The sequence below is a fragment of the Leucopleurus acutus genome, assembly GCF_964270905.1.
Source record: "Leucopleurus acutus genome assembly, chromosome: 11".
NCBI classification, from domain to species: domain Eukaryota; kingdom Metazoa; phylum Chordata; class Mammalia; order Artiodactyla; family Delphinidae; genus Leucopleurus; species Leucopleurus acutus.
Window position 1 is genome coordinate 86,804,339 of NC_139152.1, and position 26,194 is coordinate 86,830,532.

The following is a 26,194-nucleotide window of genomic DNA, read 5'->3' on the forward strand; positions in this document are numbered from 1 at the left end:
AATACAAGCCTCTTTATGTCACATTATCTTCATATTTTAAATAATGTGCATACATTCAACTGAATACAAGCCTCTTTATGTCACATCCTGGGCCAAGAAAATAAACAAACAAAGAACTCTTCTGAAATGTTGATTTATTAAATGCTGAGGTAGATATTCCAAAGACATAAAATCACTGCTGTGAAAGACTCATTCATTATTTTTTCAAATCTAACTCACTGTTTGGTCTGAAAGCAGAGTAACTAATTTTTAAAAATTACTATCACAACCAAGATATAAAACTAGGTAACAAGATATTCCATGTTTATCATCTTAATGACAGGGAAAACAAGCTAGATTTATTCAAATAGACAAGGCTTGATACATGTCTCTCAGGTTACTAAAGAAATGGGTATAAGACACTGAAAAAATTACTCAAGAAAGTCATCTTTTAACCTAGATTATCTTCTCATATACTCAGAGGAAGGGGAGTTGATGCCTAGAAGTGAAATGAATTCCAAAGGGTGGTTAAGTGCCCCCAAGGTAAGTTAGGACACCCAAACTCTTTCTCCTTTGACAGATTATGGGGAGGAAGAGGTAGTAGTCATAAAAGCAAGTAGGAAGGAAACAACTGAAAATTTCAAATTCTTTAATGCTGAGTGTGGGCTAACATAACCATCTAGAACACCTGGGAACCCTAGACACAAGGGGAGTCTACATTCACGGGTCAACTATTTCTGCAAGCCTCCCCTGGGCACTTGTGAGACAGACTGAGGTAGGACAGAACACTTGAGAGAGCCGACCTTGGTGGCACACAGCAAGAAATCACATCCATTTCTGACTCCCTCTCTCATATGAAACAAAAGCTGCTTGAGGTGATGAAGGAAACACTCCAGCTACCCGACACCAGGCAAAGATCAACTGCCACTGGAGGAAGAGTAGAAGCAAAAGCTGTCTACTGCTGGAGAAGTGGAAGGAAATCTTCCTGCTTAAGACCAATCTGAGTAATTGATTGGTCTTAAGAAACACTGAGAAGGCCTCACCTCTGTGGACCAAGTGTATAGGAACTGCCTAAGATTGAGACTAGTGCAAGAGAATCCCAAATCCCATCCCATGCCTTGCACCATGTAACAAGCATCAACAACCTACTGTGAGAAGAGAAGCAAGAGCACAGACAGTTAAGCCTTTCATGCTCCAGGCATACAGCGCTCCAAGCTTCACACTGAGCATAAGGTAGCAGGCGCTCATTGATAAATCTGAAGTCAGTGGTGCACTGAAGGTAACTATAACAACCACAAAAACCAGACCCGGCTCAACTACTGATGAGACTCACACAGTCCTCCATACTAATGACCTAATAGAAGAAAAAGCCTGCCTTTAAGGCGTAAATAATATTTATCTCAATCTCCAATGTTCTTTTATACACAATGTCCAGCATTTGATAAAAAATTTCTGAGACAGTAAAAAGCAATAAAGAAAACAGACTACTGTCAGGAGTTAAGAAGTCAATAGGACCAGACTCAGGACTCAGGTGTTGAAACTATCTGACAAGAACTTTAAAATTACTATGATTAATATGTTAAAGGATCTAGTGGGAAAGAGGTTACAATATGCATTATTAAAAGATGGGAACATAAATAGGTTAAAAGTAAAGGCACAGAAAAAGATATACCATATAAACACCAGGGGAAAGAAAGCTAGAGTGGCTATATCAATATCAGAAAGATGAAAGAAAAGACTTTATAACAGGGGATATTACCAGAGAGAAAAACAAACATTGAATAATGGCTGAGGAGGTCAACTCATGAAAAAGACATAACAATCCTAAATGTAGTTGCACCTAAAAATAGATCTTCCAAATACCCACAGGAAAAACGGATGAAACTGAAAAACAAACAAACAAACAAAAACCAGACAAGTTGGTATTTATACTTGGAGACTTTATCACTCTTCTCTTATTAACTGGTAGAATACACAGATTTTTTAAAAATCAAAACTATACAGGAGATTTGAACAATAATAACAACCAACTTGATCTACAGGACATTTATAGAACACAACACCCAACAAAAGCAGAATACATATTCTTTACAAATACACACATGGAACATTCACGCAGATAGACCATACTATGAGCCATAAAACAAGTCTCAATCAATTTGAAAACACTGCAACACATAACGTACGTTTTCTGGCTACAACAGAAAAGATAGATATCTGAGAATTCCCCCAAATGCTGGAAAGCAACGATACACTTCTAAATAACCCACAGGTCAAAAGAGAAATCACAAAGGAAATTTTAAAATATTCTGGATTTAATGAAAATGAAAACGCAACATATTGAGATTTGTGCACACAACATATTGAGATGAGTACTGCACATAAAGCCGTCCTTAGAAGTTCACAGCATTAAATCTTATATTAGAAAAGATGATCTATTATCAATGATCTAAGGTTCCCATCTTAAGAACCTAAAAAAAAAATAAAAAATTAAACTGAAAGGAAGCATAAAGAAGGAATAAGAAGTATAAGAGCATAAATCAATGAAATAGAAAACAGAAACAATAGAGAAAAGAAATGAAACCAAAAGCTGCTTCTTTGAATAGATCAAGAATAAAAGAAGACACAAATTTCAATATTAAGAATGAAAGAGGAGTCATTACTACAGACTATGCAGGATTAAAAGAATAATATGGTTATACCATGAACAGCTTTATGCCAAAAAATAATAGCTTGGGTGAAATTTTTAAATTCCTTGAAATATACAAACTGTAAAAACTCACTTGGCAAGAAATAGATAACATGAATAGCCCTATATCTATGAAGCAGTAGTTCTCAGCTGGGGGTGATTTTGCCACCAATAATCGACCCCCAATCCAAAAAAAAGAGATTTGGCAACATCTGGAGACATTTTTGGCTGTCGTAATTTGGGATGTTTCATTGGCATCAAATGGGCAGAGGCCTGAGATGTTGCTAAACAACCCACAGTGCACAGGATCCCACACCCCACAATATGAAATTATCTGGCCCCAAATATCACGAGTGTCAGGATTGAGAAACCCTATATTGAGGAAATTGAATTCATAGTTAAAAACTTATTCATGAAAAAAAACCTTCAGGGCCTGATGCCTTCACTATCTGGAAACTGAGAGAACATGCCTTTAAATAACTTGTGAATTAAAGAAGACATCATAATAGAAAATTTTAAACATTTGTATTTGAATGGAAATTAAATATTACATACAAAAGCAGGTGGGGTGCAGCTTAAGCAGTAGTGAGAAGCACACTTAAAAGTCTTAAACGCACATACTTAAAAAAGAAGGAAGACTTACTGACCTAAGCATCCATCTCAAGAAGTTGGAAAAGACAGAAATATAAACACAAACTTGAATAAGAAAAGTAATGAAAGAGAAAAAAGTGAGAAGATCAATAAAGCTACATATCAGTTATCTGAAAAGAAAAAGAGAGTAGGGACAAACAACAGGAAGAAAAAGGAAGCCATAATTCCAATTACTACCAATATCTTAAAAATAAGATTATGAACAACTTTATGCCAGTAAACTTGACAATTTAAATGGGAAAATATTCTAAAATATATATAACTTAACAAAATTAACTCAAGAAGAAATACAAAATCTGAATCATTCTATGACTAAAGAAATTAAATCTAAAATTTTAAATCTTCTTCAAAAAATCACCAGGTCCACATAAGTTGTTTGCTTTGTTGTTGTTGTTATTTTCAAGTGAGTTCTACCAAATATTTAAGTAACAAATAATAATAAAAAGAATAGATTACAAAATCTTACATTACTTTACAGTATAAAGTGTATGAGTAAGTATATCTAACTCACATAATGAGACTAGCATAACTCTGAGTTCAAAATCCAACAATGACAATATGAAAAAGGAAAATTATAAGCCAATCTTATGAATAAAAATAAATGTAAAAAAGATATCAAACTGTTGGCAAGCCAAACCCAGCAAAATGTTAAATGTGTAATACACCACAACAAAACTGCATTTATGCTAGGAATATAAGGCTGATTTAATAATTGAAAATATAATACGGTACATTAACAAATAAATGAAGGGAAAAATAATATGATTATATGAATAAATGCAGAAAAGTTGATAAAATTCATCATTTTATTATTTATTATTAAAAACTCTTAGCAAACCAGGAATTGAGGGGTACTTTGTTGTTGTTGTTGTTGTTGTTGTTGTTTTTGCGGTACGCGAGCCTCTCACTGCTGTGACCTCTCCCGTTGCGGAGCACAGGCTCCGGACGCGCAGGCTCAGCGGCCATAGCTCACGGGCCCAGCCGCTCCGCGGCATGTGGGATCTTCCCGGACCGGGGCACGAACCCGTGTCCCCTGCATCAGCAGGCGGACTCTCAACCACTGCGCCACCAGGGAAGCCCGAGGGGTACTTTTTTAACCTGGTAACTACACATGCACACACGCACGCATACACTTGAAATCTGTGATATACAAAAGAAGTACTGCAGATCAATAAAGAGTGGTATAGATTTTTCAATAAATAGTACCAAGACAGTTATTAATATGCCAAAAAAATACCATGAAATTGGACCCCTATTCTCATACTATACACAAAAATCAGTTCCAAGTAGATTAAAGGCATCATGTGAAAGACAAAATAATTAACATAACTAGTATAGAAACTTATTAAAGTTTTAACCCCTCATTAAGTTAAAACCCCATCATGATCTCATCATGATCACCGGTTATATTTTTAAACTATAGCAGAATTATTACCTTGAATAGCTTCCCTTAATGTCAGAAATGCTTTCTCGCTATCACAACATACTCTACATTTCTATTAAGAGCAAGTCTATCAGCATTTCTTTTTTTTTTAGCGGTACGCGGGCCTCTCACTGTTGTGGCCTCTCCCGTTGCAGAGCACAGGCTCCCCTGCATCGGCAGGCGGACTCAACCACTGTGCCACAAGGGAAGCCCCCAGCATTTCTTTTAAATTACTTAAATTCCTCACAGACTAACTGCACTACTAGAGCTAGTAGAGAGCTTTTAAAGATTGTCACATAAATTAATAACATTAATAAAAAACAGATTTTCAACATACTAATTAGTGAGAGCTTTCAGTATCCATAAGACCTAATTTCTAAGTGCCTTATTGCTAGAATGAGCTCCACTGATAACAGAAAGTTTGATAGTATGAACAAATTCAGAAGGTTCATCAAAGGACTGCTTTAAAATCCAACTTCATGTTTTATTAAATTTAGAAATATATGTTTCCAGCAAATGTTTAGCACAGAACAGATTTCACACCATAGAATATATTTCAAATTATGTCAATAATTCTTTTGGGCATTCCTAAGGGAACCTGAAATAAAAGTTCATTTTGTTCAAAAGCAAAGCCTTATAATCAACAGCACAGCAGATCTAGTATCTTCCATATATACCTACATATTTTGGCCATCTCCACACATCTCTGCATTTTCACCTCTCCTCCTTTCATGACTCCTTATCAGAACTCACACACAGGAACTGCTCTTTTAGTTTCAAGAAATGCAAAGGGATAGTGGAGATGTGTCTTCCATTTTTTTTTTTTTTAAGAAGAAATACATGTAAGCCCCTCAGAGTGAAGACCCTTTCCTCTAAATGAGGGCAGGCACATTCACCTCTACCACTTCCTTCCAATGTACGTGTCGGCAACCTGATGAGTGACTTACGAGGTCTCCAAATTTTCTGCTTCCCTTACCCTAGATCATGCATTCTTAGTGGGGACAAAAATTTGTTCTTGGGGGGAGAAAAAAATTTTTCACTCATTTTATGTATAAAGCACGGATATACATACAGTATAGAAATGGATAAACTGGATATCTGTGATATTAAAATTTCATGGGTGGGAACATTTAGGGGAAAAAATGTTTTAAATGGTTCCCTCAGAGGGTCATAATGAAAAAAAGGTTGAGAAACACTGCCTCGATCGGAACTTCCCAAACCAGGATGCCTTGAATAGTTTACAGCTGTGTCAAGATACTGACCTTCGAAGCTCTGCAGGGGCAGGCTGGTTGCCTCTGGTTCCAAGTGGCCTCCTTCTTCTCCATAGTGTGCCATCTAATATTACAATTTTCTGTGTGTGTCATGACATGAAACAGGTTGGGAAATCTATCTACCTTCTTGGGACAACTGAGAATGTCATTATAGGTAAGGCCCTTCACCTTAGTCTCTCTTCAGGACTCCTTTTCTTACCACATTGAAGTAATAAGGGGTATCCTTTCTTTCCAAGGCTACTTTGTAGCCCATCATTCTGTGGACTTTGCCCTTTCCTTCTTCACCATCTCTTATGCATCCTCCATCTTTCCTTTTCTATTATTCCTTTGCCTCCTTGTCAATAAACATACCTATATCCCTCCTACCTTGGAAATTCTTCATTTGGACACCTAGCTGTTATTCTAATTCTTTTCTTTTCATAGTCAACCATTTAATAAGAAATCTAAAAGTGCTACTTCCAGGATTTTTATTTTGTACTAAATATTTAATAGATACAGAAATAATATTTATAAAATACACATAAGCTATAAATAACCATATTGCAAAAACACCCATGTACCCATCACCCAATTTAAGAAAAGGAATACAGCATAATTTTTACATTTGAAGTACCCTATGTGCCTTCCCCAATCCCATGTCCTTCCTCGTCAATCAGAGTAACTATCTTGAATTGTGTTTTTCATTCTCTTGTTTTCTATGTTATGACCACATGTATGTGTATTCCTAAACATGCTTTTGAACTTTATAGAAATGGGATAATTCACATATATTAAGTTCCTAAAATTCATCTTTGTTGTTATGTGAAATGTAATTTTTAAATTTTGATTGTTCATAACATTCTATCTAAGGCTATACCTTCATTTATTTAGCCATTGCTTCTACTCAACAAAAACTGAACTCTCAAATGCCTTCCAAAACACTGAAGAAATGGTTCCTTCTGAATCATTTCCCCTGGCTACACTAACTGAGCTCATCCCTCTTCTAACCAATTGATCTCTAGCTCAACTCTTTCTGTCCACAAAATATTCACTCCTGGGATTGCTAACTTCTTTCAGTGTCTAAAGAGCTCCTATCTAAATATTCACTCCGGGCATTCCTGGTGGCACAGTGGTTAAGAATCCACCTGCCAATGCAGGGGACAAGGGTTCGATCCCTGGTCCAGGAAGATCCCACATGCCGCGGAGCAACTAAGCCTGTGTGCCACAACTACCGAGCCTGCGCTCTAGAGCCCGTGTGCCACAACTACTGAGCCCGCAAGCCGCAACTACTGAGTCTGTGAGCCACAACTACTGAAGCCCACGCACCTAGAGCCCGTGCTCCTCAACAAGAGAAGCCACCTCAATGAGAAGCCCACACACCACAACGAAGAGTAGCACCCACTCGATGCAACTAGAGAAAGCCCGCGTGCAGCAACAAAGACCCAATGCAGCCAAAAATAAATAAATAAATAAATTTATAAATATTCACTCCTATCTAAAAAGCTTGTAGAATATACCAAAGAGGAGGAAATGCTGAGAAACCAATTTCTATGGTTACACGCAGGAGAAATTGTTAAGGAAAGTAATAAACGTTGCCATCACTGCTAGTTTTTTATACAAATAGTAAGAACCATTTTTCTATTTATTTATTTATTTTTGCCTTTTTTTAATGCACTTCACCAGTTCCTAAGTATATGAAATGTTTCGGGTATAATCTAAGTTGTGTTATTTAATAAGATAACTTCAAATTCGGTGACATGTACTTTGCAGCAAAACAAAGCATGTTCCTTAAACTCATGCATTTATTCATCCAGCAATTACCAAATCCTAACATGCTAGGCACTATCTCTAGGCACTAGAGAGTCATACAAAAAAGAATCATCATATAAAATAATTATGTATGTTAAAAGTATGCTGTGGAAGCATAGAAAAGAGAACCTTTTTTTTTTTTTTTGGCCATGCCGCATGGCTTGCGGTATCTTAGGTCCCCAACTGGGGATCAAACCCATGCCCTCGGCAGTGAAAGTGCAGAGTCCTGACCACTGGACTGGCAGGGAATTCCCAAAGGGAACTATTTTGCAGAAGAGGTGACATTTTAATTGGGTCTGAATGAATGAGCAGAATTTGGTAAGTAAAAGAAGGGAAGTGAGACAGAGGGAACATCGGGTACAAAGGAATGGTATAGAGAAATGACATGATCTTTTTGAGAAAGCAACAAAAACTCAACAAGATGAGAGTTTTAAGAATTGGTGGAGTGGTGGAGAAATGAGATTAGAGAGGGTGATTTTAGGGCAGATTGGGCTTACTGAGTATATTACGCTAGATAATTTGTACTTTATCTCCAGGAAACTTAACTGTGATCTTTAAGTAAGCAAGGGACAGGATCAGCTTTGTTGATCGGGAAGCTAACTCTAACAGCAGTATGGAGGATAGACAGGTTACACTGGGTGATAGTAGAGGCAGGGAGACAATTTATGCAGATGTACCCAGGGAAGATGAATGAACAAAAACCAGGGAGCACGGGGAGACAAAGGGTTGAGACTAACTCAGAAGGTATTTCAAGAGCAGATGAAAAGAGAGAGCATTTAGAGAAAGGGAGTGTGTGATTTTGGGATGTTTTGTTTGTGTAGATAATAATACCACTAACTGACAGGAAACCCGGAAGGAAGAGCAGGTTTGGGGGGAAGATAATGAGTTCAATTTGGAGCTTTGGATCTTCCGTGTGGAAATATCTGTTTAAAGTATGGATCTGGAAGTGAATGAAGGTCGAGACAGGGGATAGAGAGCTGAAGTCACATAACTAAGACAAATGGTTCTCAAACATTTGCATGTGTCAGAATCAATTGCTGGGTTCTACACTAGACTTTCTGACATGGGAGGTCTGGGCTGGGGCCTGAGAATCTGCATTTCTAACAAGATCCCAGGTGATGCTGCTAGTCTGGGGACCACACTTTGAAAACCTCTGAACTAGACAATATCCCTCATAAAGAAGGTGAAAAGTGAGAATAGAATATGATCAAGAACAGAGTCTGGAAGAATACACATACTTAAAGAGGCAGTTAGAAAGGAGGAGTTAGTGAAGGAAAATGGAGAAGAATTTTCAGAGAATGGGAGGAGAATTGGGAGAGTTGCAAAAGGGCAGATTAACTAGTATCAAACAGCTGAACAGAATGAAGACTGAAAACAAGTTACTGGATAAAGTAATTAGGGGGTCACTGTGGAGCTCAGTAAAAAAAGTTATGTAGAGTGAGAGGGATGGAAGACATTGTAAGAAATTTTACAAGTACAGGCTACACTTTGAAAAGTTTGGTTGTAAAGAGTAGAAGGGAGAAAACAGAAGCTTGAGAAGGCAGAACACTGTGGGAAAGGTGATTTAGAACGAAAGAGTCGAGTACAATTGTAAACTAAAGAGGAAAGATGAAAAATAAAAGAGGAAAGATGGAAGAGAGGAAGGTATGGAAGGTACAGGAAAAGTTAAGATAACTGAGAGTAAGGATCCCATTGGAGGTGTAATGGTCTTAGATAAAAGAGTCTGCTCTTCTTCTGAGATGGAGTGAAAAAGGTTAAGAGTAGACACTGTTAGAGCTGAAGGGAAAGGAAGGAGAAGGAAGCTGGGAGACACCTGCCTAAAGCCTCTGTTTTCTCTGCAGAGCTGCCCTGTAAGACACATTAAAGGTGCTTCTTCTGGAAGATGGAAGGCAGTGCCAGATGGAAATCTGAATCTACACAAAGGAAAGAAGAGTGCTGAAAGTGTGAAAAATCTGGGGAAATGTACAAGATACCACCCCCTCATTTTTTATCTTTTTAAAAAATACTTGTTTAAAGCAAAAATAATGTTATAGGATTTATAGCAAAGTAAAATGTATGACAAAAAGAGCCCATAAGAAAGAGTGAAAATCCAAGTATACTAATATAAGGTTCTTATCCTTTATATAAAGTGGTATATTATTATTTGAAAGTAGGTGATAAGGATATAATAAGACCTAGATCAGTAGTTCTCAAAGTATGGTCTAGGGTTTAGAAAGAAGATTAGATCCAGAAATTCCAACCCCTCTCTAACAAAAGTTCCAGAAGGGGAGACTCACAGCATCCTGTGGAAAAGAAATCTTTTTAACCTAATGTTTCCAAAACTTAGCTGACCACAGAACTCACTTTTCAACACCTCAAGAACTATTGTTACATGAAATATATTTTTTAAAAATGTTACTGGTTCTGAGAGATGTTAATAAGCATTAAAAGATACCCTCATCACAGTATCAACACAGATACGCCTTACTTTAAACAAAGTGTGTATTCCCGTATCTAATATAACAGATAAATTAGTAGCTGTTCATTTTGAAGGAAAGAAGTCACAGGCTTTGGGATATCAAGCAGATCTGGGTTTAAACACCATTTGCTAGATATGAGACCTTATCTTTATTTGAGGATTAAATAACATGCATAAAAGAACTAAAAGTAATCTGCCACAGAGTACGTACTCACTAAATAGCAAATGATGGGGACTTCCCTGGTGGTACAGTGGGTAAGACTCTGCGCTCCCAATGCAGGGGGCCTGGGTTCGGTCCCTGGTGGGAAACTAGATCCCGCATGCATGCCACAACTAAGAGTTCGCATGCAGCAACTAAAGAAAGTCCGCATGCCTCAACTAAGAAGCCCACATGCCGCAACTAAAGATCCTGCACGCTGCAACGAAGACCCAGTGCAGCCAAAATAAATTAATAAATAATAAATAAGTAAATAAATATGGAAAAAATAGCAGATGATGACGATGGTGATAAAACAGGGAGGGGTCTTTTAAATAGTACGTCTCAGCACACTTAAAACGAAATTCAGTTCTCAGAAGTTACAACTTTTTTGAGAAGCATGGAGTGAATCTTCTCAATCAATGTTTTTAAAGAGCATAATGTAACATAAAATGTGTTCACTGTGATACCCAACTAAGAGGTTTACTTACTGAGACAGAAAAAAGATTTTACCACTATGCCATGCCATGCACAGACTTCCAATGAGGGCACTTTAGCAAACTGTTTCTCGTAACAGGCAAAATAACAGAGATACTCACTAAAATCTTACTAATAACGGGGTTGTAATTTAAGTTAAATTTCTCACTGAGATGCTGGGCAATACAGTTCTAACAGTCATTGTTGGGTAATATTCATGCTAGTGAATTCATCAAGTAATAGTCACTGAGAGGATTCGGACAGGGGGAAAGAAAGTGATAGTTATTCCAGGCAGTGAAAATTAGATCTCTGTATGGCCACAATGCAAGAAGCAAATCGCAATGATAAAGGATAAAGTTGTGTGCGTCCAAGAGCATATAGAGAGAGTCTTGATAGCTAGGCAGAAGAGTTCTAATTTGATTTGACAGGCAGGAGGAAACCACTGTCAAGTTCATCAGCTTAAAACTAATGCAATAAAAACGATGTTTAAGGTAGACCCATCTACTAGTGACGTTCAACTTGCATTGAATAGGGAGTGAGTCAGGAAGCCTACTTTATTACTTGAATGATGGTTGAACTGAGACATTAGTAGACTACAGTAGTAAGACATACTTGTTATATAAATAAATGAACAAGTGAATTATGTTAATGTACAAATAGACAAGACTTGGTCATTATCTATTCAAAGAGGATGAAAGAGCCAGGTTGAATCAAATGGGTCCATGATGTTAAGGGCAGGTGATGGGGAGAATGGTGCTACCAGGAAAACTGGGAGGGGCATCTCTAGGGGAAATTTGTTCAGGTACCCCAAAATTAAAATGTTCAGTAAAAATTGTAGATATGAAATTAGATTTTAGAGAAGTTGCCTTTGTATAACATATTTCCTTATTCATAAATATACAAAAGTAATTTATATTAAATGTGTCATATATCCTGTGATACAGTTTTCCCCAGGTAGCATTATTTTAAATTATATTGGCTTAGGCTATACCAAAATCCAATTTAGTGAATGCCAGCCTAAAAGCCAGTAGGACTGGATTAAATCTGTCTTTTTAAATGGAATTTATATAAAAACCCCTGTGAATTTAAGTATTATAATTCCCATTTTATAGATAAGAAAAAATATAAGGCAGATTTGAAAGGGATCAACAGAGGAGTGATAAGATTTTAATGGAGTGAATTGACTCCAGCAGTGCTTAAACCTAGCTAACTCTAATTTATCCACAAAAATTGACAGGGACAGCAACACAGCAGCATAAGTAAGCAGGTCAGCCCAAAGTTAATGATAATATAGAATTGGAATATCCTATTTTGCCACAGGAATCTTAAAAATCAGGTATGTCTGATTCTCAAACTAATACCTAGAGATAAGATTAAGTGAGAGTTCTTTTCAAAAATGTGTTCTGCATACTGAGAACATACAGTGTAGTTTCCACCATGAGCAACAACCTGGGATTGAAAATCAAATGGATAGAATGGGAAGACAGACCTCTTAAAATCTGAACCCAAAGGTTCCTGTTTGTACCTAAGGATATGGAGAGATAGGATATCGTTATGAAACAGGGTATCCAATTCTTACCATTAATAACTGGTGTGTAGACAACAATCCCAGCCAAGTTTGGATCAGATACAGTTGTGTCCAGAATAAGGCCCCCGATGCTGAAAGAAACAAAAGCATATAATTTAGGGAAGAGGAAAGGAAATGGACTAATTGGAAGTTGTTCTTGATATACAAACACCCCTACTTTTAAACATAAAATATTTAGACATTTGAAAAATTGAATAAAAAGAAAAAATATTCAAAGTAAAAATCACTGTCAAAAGCAAAATGGTGAAAACAGAACATGGCATAAGCTGTAGCCCCACGTTTCAGGGCTCTCCTTCTGGTCTACGTGTTTACATAGGTTACACGTAAAAAGGAAAAAAGCATAGACTGTAAGTGCATTAAAATGTCTGGAAGGACATGTAAGAAATTATTAACAATGTCCACCCCTACAGGTGACACTGACAGGAGACTCATGGTCATTTTGTATCCTTCTGTACTTATTAGTTTTTTAAAAACCATGTGCATTTATTACCCTTATAATTTAAAAGAAGGTTTAAAGAGTATCTTTTCATATTTGAAGTAAGCAAGCCATTAAAGAGATGACTTTTATTGTGTTAAAACTAGATATAGTAGATTATAGTGTCTGACCATTGGTAAATTAAAACAATGAGTTGCAGCCATAGAAAGAGCTGATCTGAAGAACAGAGGTCTGGAAAAATAACATACAGCTATACAGTGGCAAGATATACACTCTCAGTGTCTCAATGGAGCTTGGAGATTTTTTGTTTGTTTGTTTCCAAGACCATTAACAATTGGTTAACTTCAGTCTGTTGGTCTACGTACTATAAAACAGTGTCAGTCCCAGTATTTCATGGGATCCTGTTGCCAAATCTTCCAGGAAAATGCAATTCACATTACAGAAAAATGAACTATATGCTGTCAGAGAACAGGGTTGATGGTCAACTATCAGATCAAATGTTCTTACCACTACCTGATAGTTAATATTAGGAAATTATTAAATCTTTACTATTTTAATTCTCTAATAATATAAATGAATGGCTAAATATGCCTAAACTGCTAGGAGTTCCCATTAAAAGGTATACTATAAAGTCCAAAAACAGTCATCCTTAGAAATATTTTACTACGTAATTTAAAAAACTATGTATTTCATAGAATAAACTAGTTATATGTCAAAGAATAAATCTCCATGCCAAAACACACAGATCATGCTGTGTATATAACATGAACACTTGCTAAAATACATTTTTAAATATTTTTATTACCCAGGTGATAAAAACTTATCATAGAAAAATTAGAAAATACAAACAAAAAGAAGAAAATAAAAATCAACCATAGGGCTTCCCTGGTGGCGCAGTGGTTGAGAGTCCTCCTGCCGATGCAGGGGACACGGGTTCGTGCCCCAGTCCAGGAAGATCCCACATGCCGTGGAGCTGCTGGGCCCGTGAGCTATGGCCGCTGAGCCTGCGCATCCGGAGCCTGTGCTCCGTGACGGGAGAGGCCACAACAGTGAGAGGCCCGCGTACCGCAAAAAAAAAAAAAAAAAATCAACCACAGTTACATCATTCAGGGTTATACTGTTACCATGTTGATATATAGCCTCCCAGACATTTTAAAACATATATATATATATTTTTAAATAAATTTATTTATTTTTGGCTGTGTTGGGTCTTTGTTGCTGCACGCAGGCTTTCTCTAGTTGAGGTGAGCGGGGGCTACTCTTCATTGCGGTGTGCGGGCTTCTCATTGTAGTGGCTTCTCTTGCTGTGGAGCACGGGCTCCAGGTTCACGAGCTTCAGTAGTTGTGGCACGGGGGCTCAGTAGTTGTGGCTCGCGGGCTCTAGAGCGCAAGCTCAGTAGTTGTGGCGCACGGGCTTAGTTGCTCCGTGGCATGCAGGATCTTCCCAGACCAGGGCTCGAACTTGTGTCCCCTGCATTGGCAGGCGGATTCTTAACCATTGAGCCACGAGGGAAGTCCAAAACATGTATATTTTTAAAAATAAAAACTCAAATTGTAAAAGTAGTTTTCTTCACTTGTATTAAATTTGATTTTTATCAAACAAACATACATGCATCATTTAAAAGGCGAAAGTACCACAAAGCTTATAAAATAGCCCCTAGCCCTAACAACACATCCTGCTCTCCACTAGCAATTCTTTTTAACTTCTTTAACTGTTTCTTCTGGCATTTAATCCTCTATTTCTAAACAGCATGTTTATACTATTTCTTGATTTTTAATTTTAGACATCTACCTAATGACGTCCACTATGGCAGGTGAGCATTTAGTCTCTCTTACCCTTCCCTCCCCACATTAGTCCCTTCACAATTCCCTTCCTTCCTCTATCCTGCCAATCTGGTTATATTATAATTTTTGGTGAAATATTTAGGTTTTACTTTATTTTAACAGTGAAATCATTATTCACAACTGGGCCACAAAGTGTGTTGAGATCTCCCCATTTGTACTGTTTTGCCTTGTTTCATATTTTTCTTAATTTTTTTAGGTACTTATTACTAATTCAGAATCAAATTTGGAACAAAGTTAATGAATGGCCTCTGAATACATACTCATTAGGTAACCAATCAGTTCCTTTTTTTTCCCTTAGAGACATTCCTTCTTAAGGTCACTGTCTTGCCAACCTGGACAGTTGCTCTATAGGTCTGATGCTCAGCTGTCATTCTGTACCTTCCCTTCACCTCCCCACGATGGGTCTTGGTTTATGTACTATGACCAGGTCCCAACATTTCATGGGATCCTGTTGACCAAATCCTCCAGGAAAACACAATCTACATCATAGAAAAATGAACCACATGTTGTCACAGGTTTCCTCATTCCCGTGTCATCTTATTTCTTGATTATTTCCTCATTTTGATAGACATCTTCTCTCAACTTTTATATGAGAGGGTATACGGGAAATAAATTTTTTGAGATCCTGCATGTCTGAAAGCTTCTTGAGTCCACGCTTATGTTTGCTTGATACAGTGAGCACGTTTTATGTTCAAAACAATTTTCCCTCAGAATTGTGAGGTAATCACTTGGTGTTGCAGCTGGACATCATTCCAATTCCCAATCCCTTATATGCAACTGGACTTTTCTCTCTGGAAGCTTTTGGGATTTATGATAATGTGCTTTGCTTGGGGTCCCTCCTACTCATTGTGTGAGGTACTCAGGGGGCCTTTTAAATCTGGAAGCCCATGTTCTTCAATTCTGGGGAATTTTCTTGTATTATTTCTTTGATAATTTCCTCTCCTTATTGTTTGCTCCAACTGTCCACCTCTTTGCTTTCTGGTCTACTTTCCAGGATAGTTCCTCAACTCTACCCTCAAGATTTTTCTTCTGATTCTTTTTGTTTCTACTATTTATACATTTTTATATTCCCAAGAGCTCTTCCAATTTTTCAAATCCTCCTTATTAGAAAATTCTGTTCTTACATTATAGATGCCATAACTGCTCTAATTTCTCTGAGGATACTGGTGATCGTTTTTGGAGACTTTTCAACTATGCCTGCAATTTTGGGGGAACGTTTTTGTTTTTTGTTTTTTGTCTCTGTCATGTTAAAAGCCTTAACCAAATGTCTGGCGACCGTTTACTGTCTGTCCTCCTTAAGGGATACTGCAAAGCATATCTGGAGCTCTCTGTGCACAAGGGCAGAACTTGTCAGCAGGCAGGCCTCACTGAAGAATGATCAGATGGGCATGTAGCTCTTTCACTAAAGGATCCACAGGGTCAGTTTTTGCAGGTTTTTCTTTTGAGCTGATGAGTTTTCCCAGAAAGGAATTATCTAATTTTTTGCCTGGGGGTAAAAGCCAGAGTGCCAGCATTCTATGAGAAAAGAAAAGGAAGTGGGATCGGGTTTTCATTGTTCAGCATGTAGACTTTTCCTTAATTCTTGTTTTTTTATACAGTGTTTAATCCACAGCCTCACTGGTGCAGGTGATTCTAAATCCAGAGGATCTATGATTTACCCTCTCCAGGGTTAATTCCTGTCTTCTATAGAATGGGAGGGGGCAGTCACCTGGGTGGTCAAGCTAGCAAAGGGCTTTTAGGTTCTAATTGCTTCTTACTTTAACTTTCAACCAATCCCCTTCATTTCAGCTTTCAGAAGTTCTTAGTGTCTCTAAATCCTCCACCTTTTGGGGTTTCTGAGGCTCAGTTCAGCTTGCTTCTTATCGGTGTCCCCTTGTCCTGCAGGCAGTTAGGTTTTAGCTTTTTTCATTCTGATAGTTCAGTTAACAACCATAGAACCGATTCCTATCTTACTGATTTTGGTAAATCTTTCACCTACTGTCCTCTCTGCTCCCCTTCTGTTTTTGTGGTTGTATAGCTTTTTTATTCTTTTACTGTCATTTTAATAGCTTCAATAAGGAAGAAGATAAACGTGTCAATCTACCATCTTTAATAGGAAATTCATATTCTTTTCTAGCTTTCTCCTTTCACCAAATGTATAATGAACACCCTTCCACATCAAAGGAATGTTGCAATGCTACTCTTGATGGCTGACTAATATTCCATTTTGTGACTGTGCCACAATTTATTCAATCAACATCTGATTGCTAGACATCTAAGGTGTTCTCTCTCTCTTTTTTGTTATTAAAAATTCCACTGTGATGAAGATTCTTACAACTTAATCACTTGCATAGATCCATAATTATATCTTTAAGTCCTGTCGGAGTCCTAGAAGTGGCGTAGTCAAATGGTATGTACATTTCTAAGGTTTTCTGATACTTATCTGAGCACTTACTGTTCAAAATAAGTAATGTCCTTGTCAGGTTAAAACTCACACAGACAAAGACAAACACCACTAAATTTTAATCATCAATCTGGTAAGGATTTGGTTGGGGAAAAGTTTGAAACTGGTAGCAAATGAGGTTCCATACATCCACTGATTTCAATAACTCTTGTCACTATATCCCTATTACTTGGGATAATAAAGAACCGACTGTATAAAATGATTGACCTAAGAAATAAAAACAGGCAATTGGTTTGTTTTAATATATACATAGATACATGCATATAGAATAACTGCCCCCCACATGCACGCACAAACACACACTTTAATACTAACCTACTTATAACCATAGCTGTTATCACAGGCTCCCAGCCTGAGTGCAGAACCGTCCTTGTGGCTGGATGTTTGGCAGCTATTATAATCCAGATAGGAGTTAGAGCCAAGAAAAAGACACCAACTAATGGAGGAATGTAGTAATAGGTCTCTAAAATTCAAAAAGAGACAACATTTCAATCTCTCTTATAACCATATAGCAAATGTAAGTATTAAAAGTTTACCAGAAGATATGTTATCAAACATACTCATGCTATATACTTTCTATAAATTTCAAACAAATTGAAAACTATAGATAAGGTAAAAATGTTAAATAATGTAACTGAAAGCTAACACATTAATTCAACATTTATTGAAATAGTTATGTGACCTAGATGTGAACAACAACAGTAATAATAACAAGAGTAACAACAGTAAAAAATCTAACATTACTTGGCTCCTACCATTTTCCAAATATTGTGCTAAATGCTTTATGTTCATTGTCTCACTTAATTGTCCTCAGAAGTATGAGGTAGAAACTCATTCCTACCTTATGAAGAAACTGAGGCTTAGGAGCTTAAGAACACCACTAAGAAATAGCAAGAATTGGGAGAAAATGGCATCTGTCTGACACTGAAGTTAGTGCTCTTAACTCCAAACTATAAAGTCTAATAGGACATTGTTTTTACCCATCAGGATCTTATAGCACAAGCATTCCATGGAATATTGGCCAATGGATTGATAATAGATATCCTCCTAATTCTGAATAGTGTTCCAATATCCAAAATGAAATTGAAATACTAGGTTTAATAAACAGATTTCTCCACTGCAAAATTACTCAGAACCTTTAATATGCAAAAATATGCAAACCAGAGTTTGGCCAGACTACTTAGTTTCACATCTGATGTTACAACTTACCTTGGACGAGAAATTTAACTTCTAAAAAGAAAAACAAATATCGTATATTAACGCATATATGTGGAACCTAGAAAAATGGTACAGATGAACTGGTTTGCAGGGCAGAAATAGAGACACAGATGTAGAGAACAAACGTATGGACACCAAGAGGGGAAAGTGGCGGGGGCTGGTGGTATGGGGTGAATTGGGAGATTGGGATTGACATATATACACTAATATTGTATAAAATAGATCACTAGTAAGAACCTCCTGTATAAAAAAATAAATAAAATTTAAAAAGAAGAAATTTAACTTCTATAAATTTAAATTTCCTTATCTATAAAATGGTAAAAATTATTATAACTATTTCATTGGGTTATTGTGAGTCTTAAGAGAATTAACACATGTAATTTAACTAGAATAGCACCCAGGCACATAGCTAACATTTACGGAACACTTACTAGCAACATAATCATCATTGCCATTGTTATTAGCATCTTTCTATTTGTGATATACTCAGATAACAGAGTGCCAGGATATTTTTTTATACCTCTCTGTGGTAGATTGCCTTACTTGATCATAATTATTCATTCTCTCCCCATTCTTGTTAATGCTTTCCTATAGAGAGAGTTTAGGAAAGCTTATTGACTTTGGGCTTGGCTATTTGTCTAGCTTTGTGGACATGATGTATGCCATCTCTGAGCAAAATCTGAAATGTGCTTTTGGAAATTACTAGAAGATTTATAAATATATGTAGATAGACAGATAGTAAAGTGTTTTCAGACACTGAGAACTGGTATTGCAGGACTGTGATCCCTGAGAGAGGGGAAAGAAATGAGATAAGCCCTACAATAGCCTGAGCTTTCTGACTAAAGGCACATTCCAGACCACAGCTCAGGAAGGGAGAATTTCAGCAGAGTGAGTCTAAGGCAGCAGGAATTTACAGGGAAGAATACTGGAGAAGAGGAAGCTATTAGAGAGGGAGCTTGCAAACTGAATACCAAGCCATGCATGCATAGGGTGAATTCCACAAGGCTAAGCCAAGACAATTGGGGATTTGTAAACTAAAAAAATTCCCAGAGTGTACAAAGGGCTAGAAGTCATTTGAGATCTAACCCCCTAGATAGGAGCGCCTCTTTGAAAACTGAGAACATTCAGTGGAGACCAGAGAAGGGATACTTCTTAGTAGTAGGGCTAGCCCTATTGTAATGTCTACTCTAGATCTATTCCACAATGCAGGGTACTAGCCACTATATGATCACAGCTAGATCTAGTCCAGTGAAGCTTAAAACCAAGCCCTGTAAGGCTCAAACTAATCCACAAACAGCTGCCTACAAGAAAAAAGTCCATGAAAACTATAAGATGCTGATGAAAGAAACCGAAGACGACACAAACAGATGGAAAGATATACTGTATTCTTGGATTGGAAGAATCAATACTGTTAAAATGAGCATGCCACCCAAGGCAATCTACAGATTCAACACAATCCCTATCAAATTACCAATAGCATTTTCCACAGAACTAGAACAAAATTTTTTTTAATTTGTATGGAAACAGAAAAGACCCCAAATAGCCAAAGCAGTCCTGAGAAAGAAGAACAAAGCTGGAAAAATCACACTCCCTGACTTCAGACTATACTACAAAGCTACAGTAATCAAAAAAGTATGGTTCCAGCACAAAAACAGACATATAGATCAATGGAACAGAATAGAAAGCCCAGAAATAAAACCATGCACTTATGGTCAATTAATTTACAACAAAGGAGGCAAGAACATACAATAGAGAAGAGACAGTCTCTTCAATAAGTGGTGCTGGGAAAAGTGGACAGTTACATGTAAAAGAATGAAATTAGAACATTCTCTAACACCACATACAAAAACAAACTCAAATGGATTAAAGACCTAAATGTAAGACTGGATACTATAAATCTCCTAGAGGAAAATGTAGGCAGAACACTCTTTGACATAAATTGCAGCAATATTTTTTTGGATCTGTCTCCTAGAGTAATGGAAACAAAAACAAAAATAAACAAATGGGACCTATTAAATTTAAAAGGTTTTGCACAGCAAAGGAAACCATAAACAAAACAAAAAGACAACCCACAGAATGGGAGAAAATATTTGCAAATGATGTGACTGACAAGGGATTAATTTCCAAAATATACAAACAGCTCATATAGCTTAATATCCAAAAAACAAACAACCCAATCAAAATATAGTTAGAAGACCTAAATAAACATTTCTCCAAAGAAGACATACAAATGGTCAACAGGCACATGAAAAAATGCCCAACATCGCTAATTATTAGAGAAATGCAAATCAAAACTACAATGAGTTATCACCTCACACCAGTCAGAATGGTCATTATGAAAAAGTCTACAAATAATAAATGCTGGAGAGGGTGTGGAGAAAAAGGAACCCTCCTACACTGTTGGTGGGAATGTAAATTGGTACAGCCACTATAGAGAACAGTATGGAGGTTCCTTAAAAAACTAAAAATAGAGTTACCACATGATCCAGCAATCCCACTCCTGGGCATATATCCGGAGAAAACCATAATTTGAACAGGTACATGCACCCTCAATGTTCATTGCAGCACTATTGACAATAGCCAAGACATGGAATCAACCTAAATGTCCATCAACAGATGAATGGATAAAGAAGATATGCAATGGAATATTATTCAACCATAAAAAGAATGAAATAATGTCATTTGCAGCAACATGGATGGATCTAGAGATTATTATACTAAGTGAAGTAAGTCAGAGAAAGACAAATATCATACAATATCACTTATATGTGGAATCTAAAACAATGATACAAATGAACTTATTTACAAAACATAAATAGACTCACAGACACAGGAAACAAACTTATGGTTACCAAAGGGGATGGAGGGGGGAGGGGTGGGGGGATGGGGGGAGAGATAAATTAGGAGTTTGGGATTAACATATACACACTATTATATATAAAACAGGCAAACAACAAAGACCTACTGTATAGCACTGGAAACTATACTCAATATCTTGTAATAACCTATAATGGAAAAGAATCTGAAAAAGAGTATATATATATATATATATATATATATATATATATATATATATATATGTATGTATGTATATGTATAACAATCACTTTGCTGTACACTTGAAACTAACACAACACTGTAAATTAACTATACTTCAATCTTTTAAAAAAAGCAAAAAGCAGAACAAATACTCTGTAAGGAAAAAACAGTCAAGCACTTAACATTACATTCACTATGTCTAACATCCAATCAAAAATTATTTTTAAGAGTTTGAAATTATATTTGGTTGCATTTATAAACCTAGTTAAATACCAGGAAATATTCTATTTACTTTAGACATTTCACTTATCTCACAAAAGTTTCCTAGTACTTAAAGTAACCTTTCTAAATCTAATAAATTATATGTACAAATACGGTGAGTCTTATGTTTTCATAAATATTCATGCAATGTATATAAATTTGGTAAGATTTCTATTTAACAATCACAAGAATAAATTAATTACATAATCATTACTTTAAAAATGGAATCAGAAGACTGGCATGTTACTGTAATGGGCTAAGTAACAAGTATATTTAAAAATGTGTACTGCCTCTTTACCATAAAATCATTCATACCATAAATTTGATTCTCAAATATTTTTATACTTAGTTCTAAATCTCCCTAGGGTTAAAAGTTGCCTACCCATTCTTGAAACAGTTGCATCATCCCAAGACATTTTTGGTAATATCATTTTAGCTGATCGAGCTTTTATTATTGTCAGACATCACAGCCAGGACATTCCTACATTTTTCTCAAGGACTCTAATACACATTTTGTATGGTAGGGAATTCATAACTTAAACACAGAGTTGATCTCACAGTCTTTGTAGCCTACAGCCTTAGATTTAAGTTAAATGTTACTAAATTTTTCTGACGTCTCACAAAATTCTTCAACTGTTATTCACACCCTTCTCTTGGACTGAATTTTATATTTTATCATTTTAACATATTTAAAGATCTCCTCACCTATGATTAAGATGTTTAAATTAAATAGAAACTCAATTTTTTTCAAATTAGGTAGGAACAATTACTATAAATATTAAAATAATACCCAAACAAATTTTACACTCATGGCTTTAGCTGGATTTGCCAACACATCTTCAAAATAATTATGCTAACAAAATTCATTTAAATATTTCCTTCCATTTAAAGGGACATAACTAGTGCTACATATAGAGTCATTTTCTCCATAGCTTTTTAAAACATGAAGAAACTTTTATTGGATGGATTTCCAGTTCTCCTTGCTAAACCATTAGATAGGGATAAATAACATTCCAATTAGGAAGCATTCTTACCTCCTAAAACAACTAAGGTTACCAACAATCTCTTTATAGACTCAAACAGCAAACTAAAAGCATTAAAACCCACTAAACACAACTGAAAAGAACTATTCTGCTAGGTTGTCTTAGTATTTTCATCTTCAGGTAAAGAGAGGAGCACCATGCCAGGCTTTTAATTTATTCTCAACATCACATCTCTGGAAGGACATCTTAAGTTGAAGAAAACGCTCACCATCCTAACTCCAGAATCATTGCCCTGGACTGTCAAAGAGGGGGAAAAATTTCTCAGGAAAGAAATAAAAAATAATGAGTGGGCAGTTCCTCAAAAAGTTAAAGAGTTATCATATGATCTAGAAATTCCACTCCTAGGTATATACCAATAGAGTTGAAAACATACGTTCACACAAAAACATGTACGACAATGTTCAAAGCAGCATTATTCATAACAGCCAAAAGTGGGTGCAACCCAAATGTCCAACTAATGGTAAATGGATAAACAAAATGTGATATATCCATACAATGGAATATTATTCAGCCATATTATTAACCCATACAATGAAATATTATTCAGTACTGCATGGTATTCAGAACTGATTTATGCTAAAGCATGAACCTTGAAAACGTACTAATTGAAGGAAACTGGATATAAAAGGTCACATATTGTATGATTCCATTTTTTAAAATGTCTAAAATAGGCAAAGACAGAAACTAGATTAGTGGTTGCCAGTGCTGGGGGGAGGGTGGAATGGGGAGTGACTGCTAAAGTTTCTTTTTGGGGTGATGAAAATGTTCTGGAATGAGATAATAGGTTTCACAGTTTTATAACTATGCTAATACTACTGAATTGTGCACTTTTAAAAGGTGAATTGTATGATGTAATTGAATTATATCTCAATTTTTTTAAATTCCCACAATGAAAAAAAAGGAGGGGGTACTATACTCTTTAAAAATGTCAATGTTATAAAAGATAAAGAACATACATATATTCATACAGACAGATGGACAGAATAAAAGATAAAGTAAATGGAGTAAAATGTTAACATTTGGTGAACATGGGTACAGGGTATACAGGGTTTTTAGTACTATTTTATTTTTGCAACTATTCTATAAGTTTAAAATTATCTCCAAATAAAATTTTTTGACATTAAAAAAAAAGAATGGGAAAACCATGGTAAAATCAAAATATCTAAAATGATTTACTGCAAATGTACTCAATTTCCTGCAAATCTAACATGCCCACTCCCACCAAATTAAATCGTATGTTTAATTGTATAGGACCCTCTTGCCTTTTCCCTGGCTAAATTCTAATCCAATAGTTAGGTGGAAATTACAAATATACAAAAAGAGAAAGGTGCTAAAATATTCCTCTTTTTAGGATATATTGGTGTTTTATAGATAATTAAAGAATTACTTTTAGAAAACCACTATGACACAATCAGTGAGGGAAACTGGTTGATTAAAAGCCAACCATGAACTTCTGCATTAATATCAAAACCTAAAAGTGTCTGCCTTCTAAATTAAATGACCCTTTTTAATACATTTAAATGACCCTAGTCAAAATAATATTTTGTATTAATTTCTGGGGATATCATCTTGTGTAATGTGGTAGGATGAATAATGGTCCTCAAAGACATCCACATCCTAATCTCCAGAACCAGGGAATGTTACCTTATATGGCAAAAAGGGGCTTTGCAGATGTGATTAAGTCAAAGATTTTGAAATAGGGAGATTATCCTGGATTATTTGAGTAAGCCCTAAAGTAATCACAGGTGTGTACTTATAGGCAAGAAGTAGACAGGAATTTGACTACAGAAGACAAAATAATGTGACCACAGAAGCAGAGATCAGTAATGTGGCTACAAGCCAAGGAATGCTAGCGGCTACCAGAAAATGAAACAAGTTAAGGAACGATTCCCCCTGAAACCTCCAGAAGGAACAAGCCCTGCCGACACCTTCATTTTAGCCCTGAATAACAAACTCATTTTGGACTTTGACCTCCAGAACTGTACAAAAATTAATTATTGTTGTTTTAAGCCACAAGGTTGTGGTAATTTGTTACAGCAGCAATGGAAACGAATACAGGACTATAGATAAAACTGTAGAATTTTAAGCCTAATTAATGTCTGTGTACCTCGGTACTGATTCCATGATACAGGTAAACTACAGAAAGGTAAGGATTAACACGGCTAAAGTGGTTCAAACTGCTATGATTCCACTTAACTGCGAAACATAACTGCCATCTTTTTGATTCATGGCTTTCACATTTATCTGGATTGTTGGTGGCATCTTGTAACTGCTGTTACATAATTTCATTAATAGCATTCATTATTTTCACCCTAAATTCTTCTGAAATATGTAGCTGCTATGAGTGACATTTTTATATATTAGCTGTTTGTGTGCAAACAAGAAAGCAATGGGCATGGAAAGTTGTAAACACTTTTTAAAATGCCCTTTATAATAACCATCAGAATTTCCTCACTAGACTGACCTTCTAGGAATCACTCTAAACTGAGATCATACGGTGCTACAGAACTCTGTAGAAGAGTGACATGCACGATAATTTTACATTCTACTTACATCACCACATCAAGGCAGTGATACTCTAGAATGTTTTGTAAATATCCCTGTTAGTCTCCACAGGACCCAAGTAACAATCTGAGGCGGACTGTTATTGCTCTTAGAGCTTATTGCTTCTTAGGCCATCTTTTTAAAGTTAACCTTGAGGAATGAGAAATGAATCAACATTTTGCTTCTCAGATCTTGCCTAAAGAGAGAAAAGCTGATAATTTTTCAAATCAGTATATATCATGTACATACAAGAATTACATAGCCATGTAGTTATAAAAAATTGAAAAAGAGTCTTTAAAATCCTCTTAAAATTATGCATACAAGAAAAAGAAAAGGCAACAATCATTGTGTACAGGTATTTCAGTTACTGGCCCAACGTTAGATCCTTATAATAGTTTTTAAAAATAACTACATGTTTAAAGATTACCATATGGATGAATAAATGCCTTTATACTTTCTCTACAAGTCATACCTAAGCATATCATAATCTAGAGCTTAGATTACTCTCTAAACTGACTTTCTATTTCCTCTTCTATTTTCTTTTTTTTTTAAGATTTTTTTTTGATATGGACTATTTTTTTCTTTAAAGTCTTTATTGAATTTGTTAGAATATTGCTTCTGCTTTATGTTTTGGTTTTTGGGCTGTGAGTCATGTGGGATCTTAGCTCCCCAACCAGGGATTGAACCTGTGTCCCCTGCATTGGAAGTTGAAGTCTTAACCACTGGACTACCAAGGAAGTCCTTCCTCTTCTATTTTCATTTGAAATAGATTTTTTCTAGCCACATGTTGCCATTTTAATTTTTTTATGGTGATACTAATGTCTAAATACTTTCTGCTAAGGCAG

General features: G+C 36.0%; 1 protein-coding gene across 5 annotated transcripts in view; it reads right to left on the reverse strand.

The window, feature by feature from the left end:
* The window catches only part of SLC41A2 (solute carrier family 41 member 2), a 132,829-nt gene that overhangs the window by 37,395 nt on the left and 69,240 nt on the right, over positions 1 to 26,194 (reverse strand). For all 5 annotated transcript variants that reach the window (XM_082850780.1, XM_082850778.1, XM_082850776.1 and 2 more), the window contains 2 exons: positions 17,560 to 17,707; positions 12,512 to 12,591 (listed from right to left, as the gene is read on the reverse strand). In XM_082850780.1, coding sequence (XP_082706906.1) covers positions 12,512 to 12,591; positions 17,560 to 17,707 — 228 coding nt within the window. The remainder of the gene's footprint in view (positions 1 to 12,511; positions 12,592 to 17,559; positions 17,708 to 26,194) is intronic.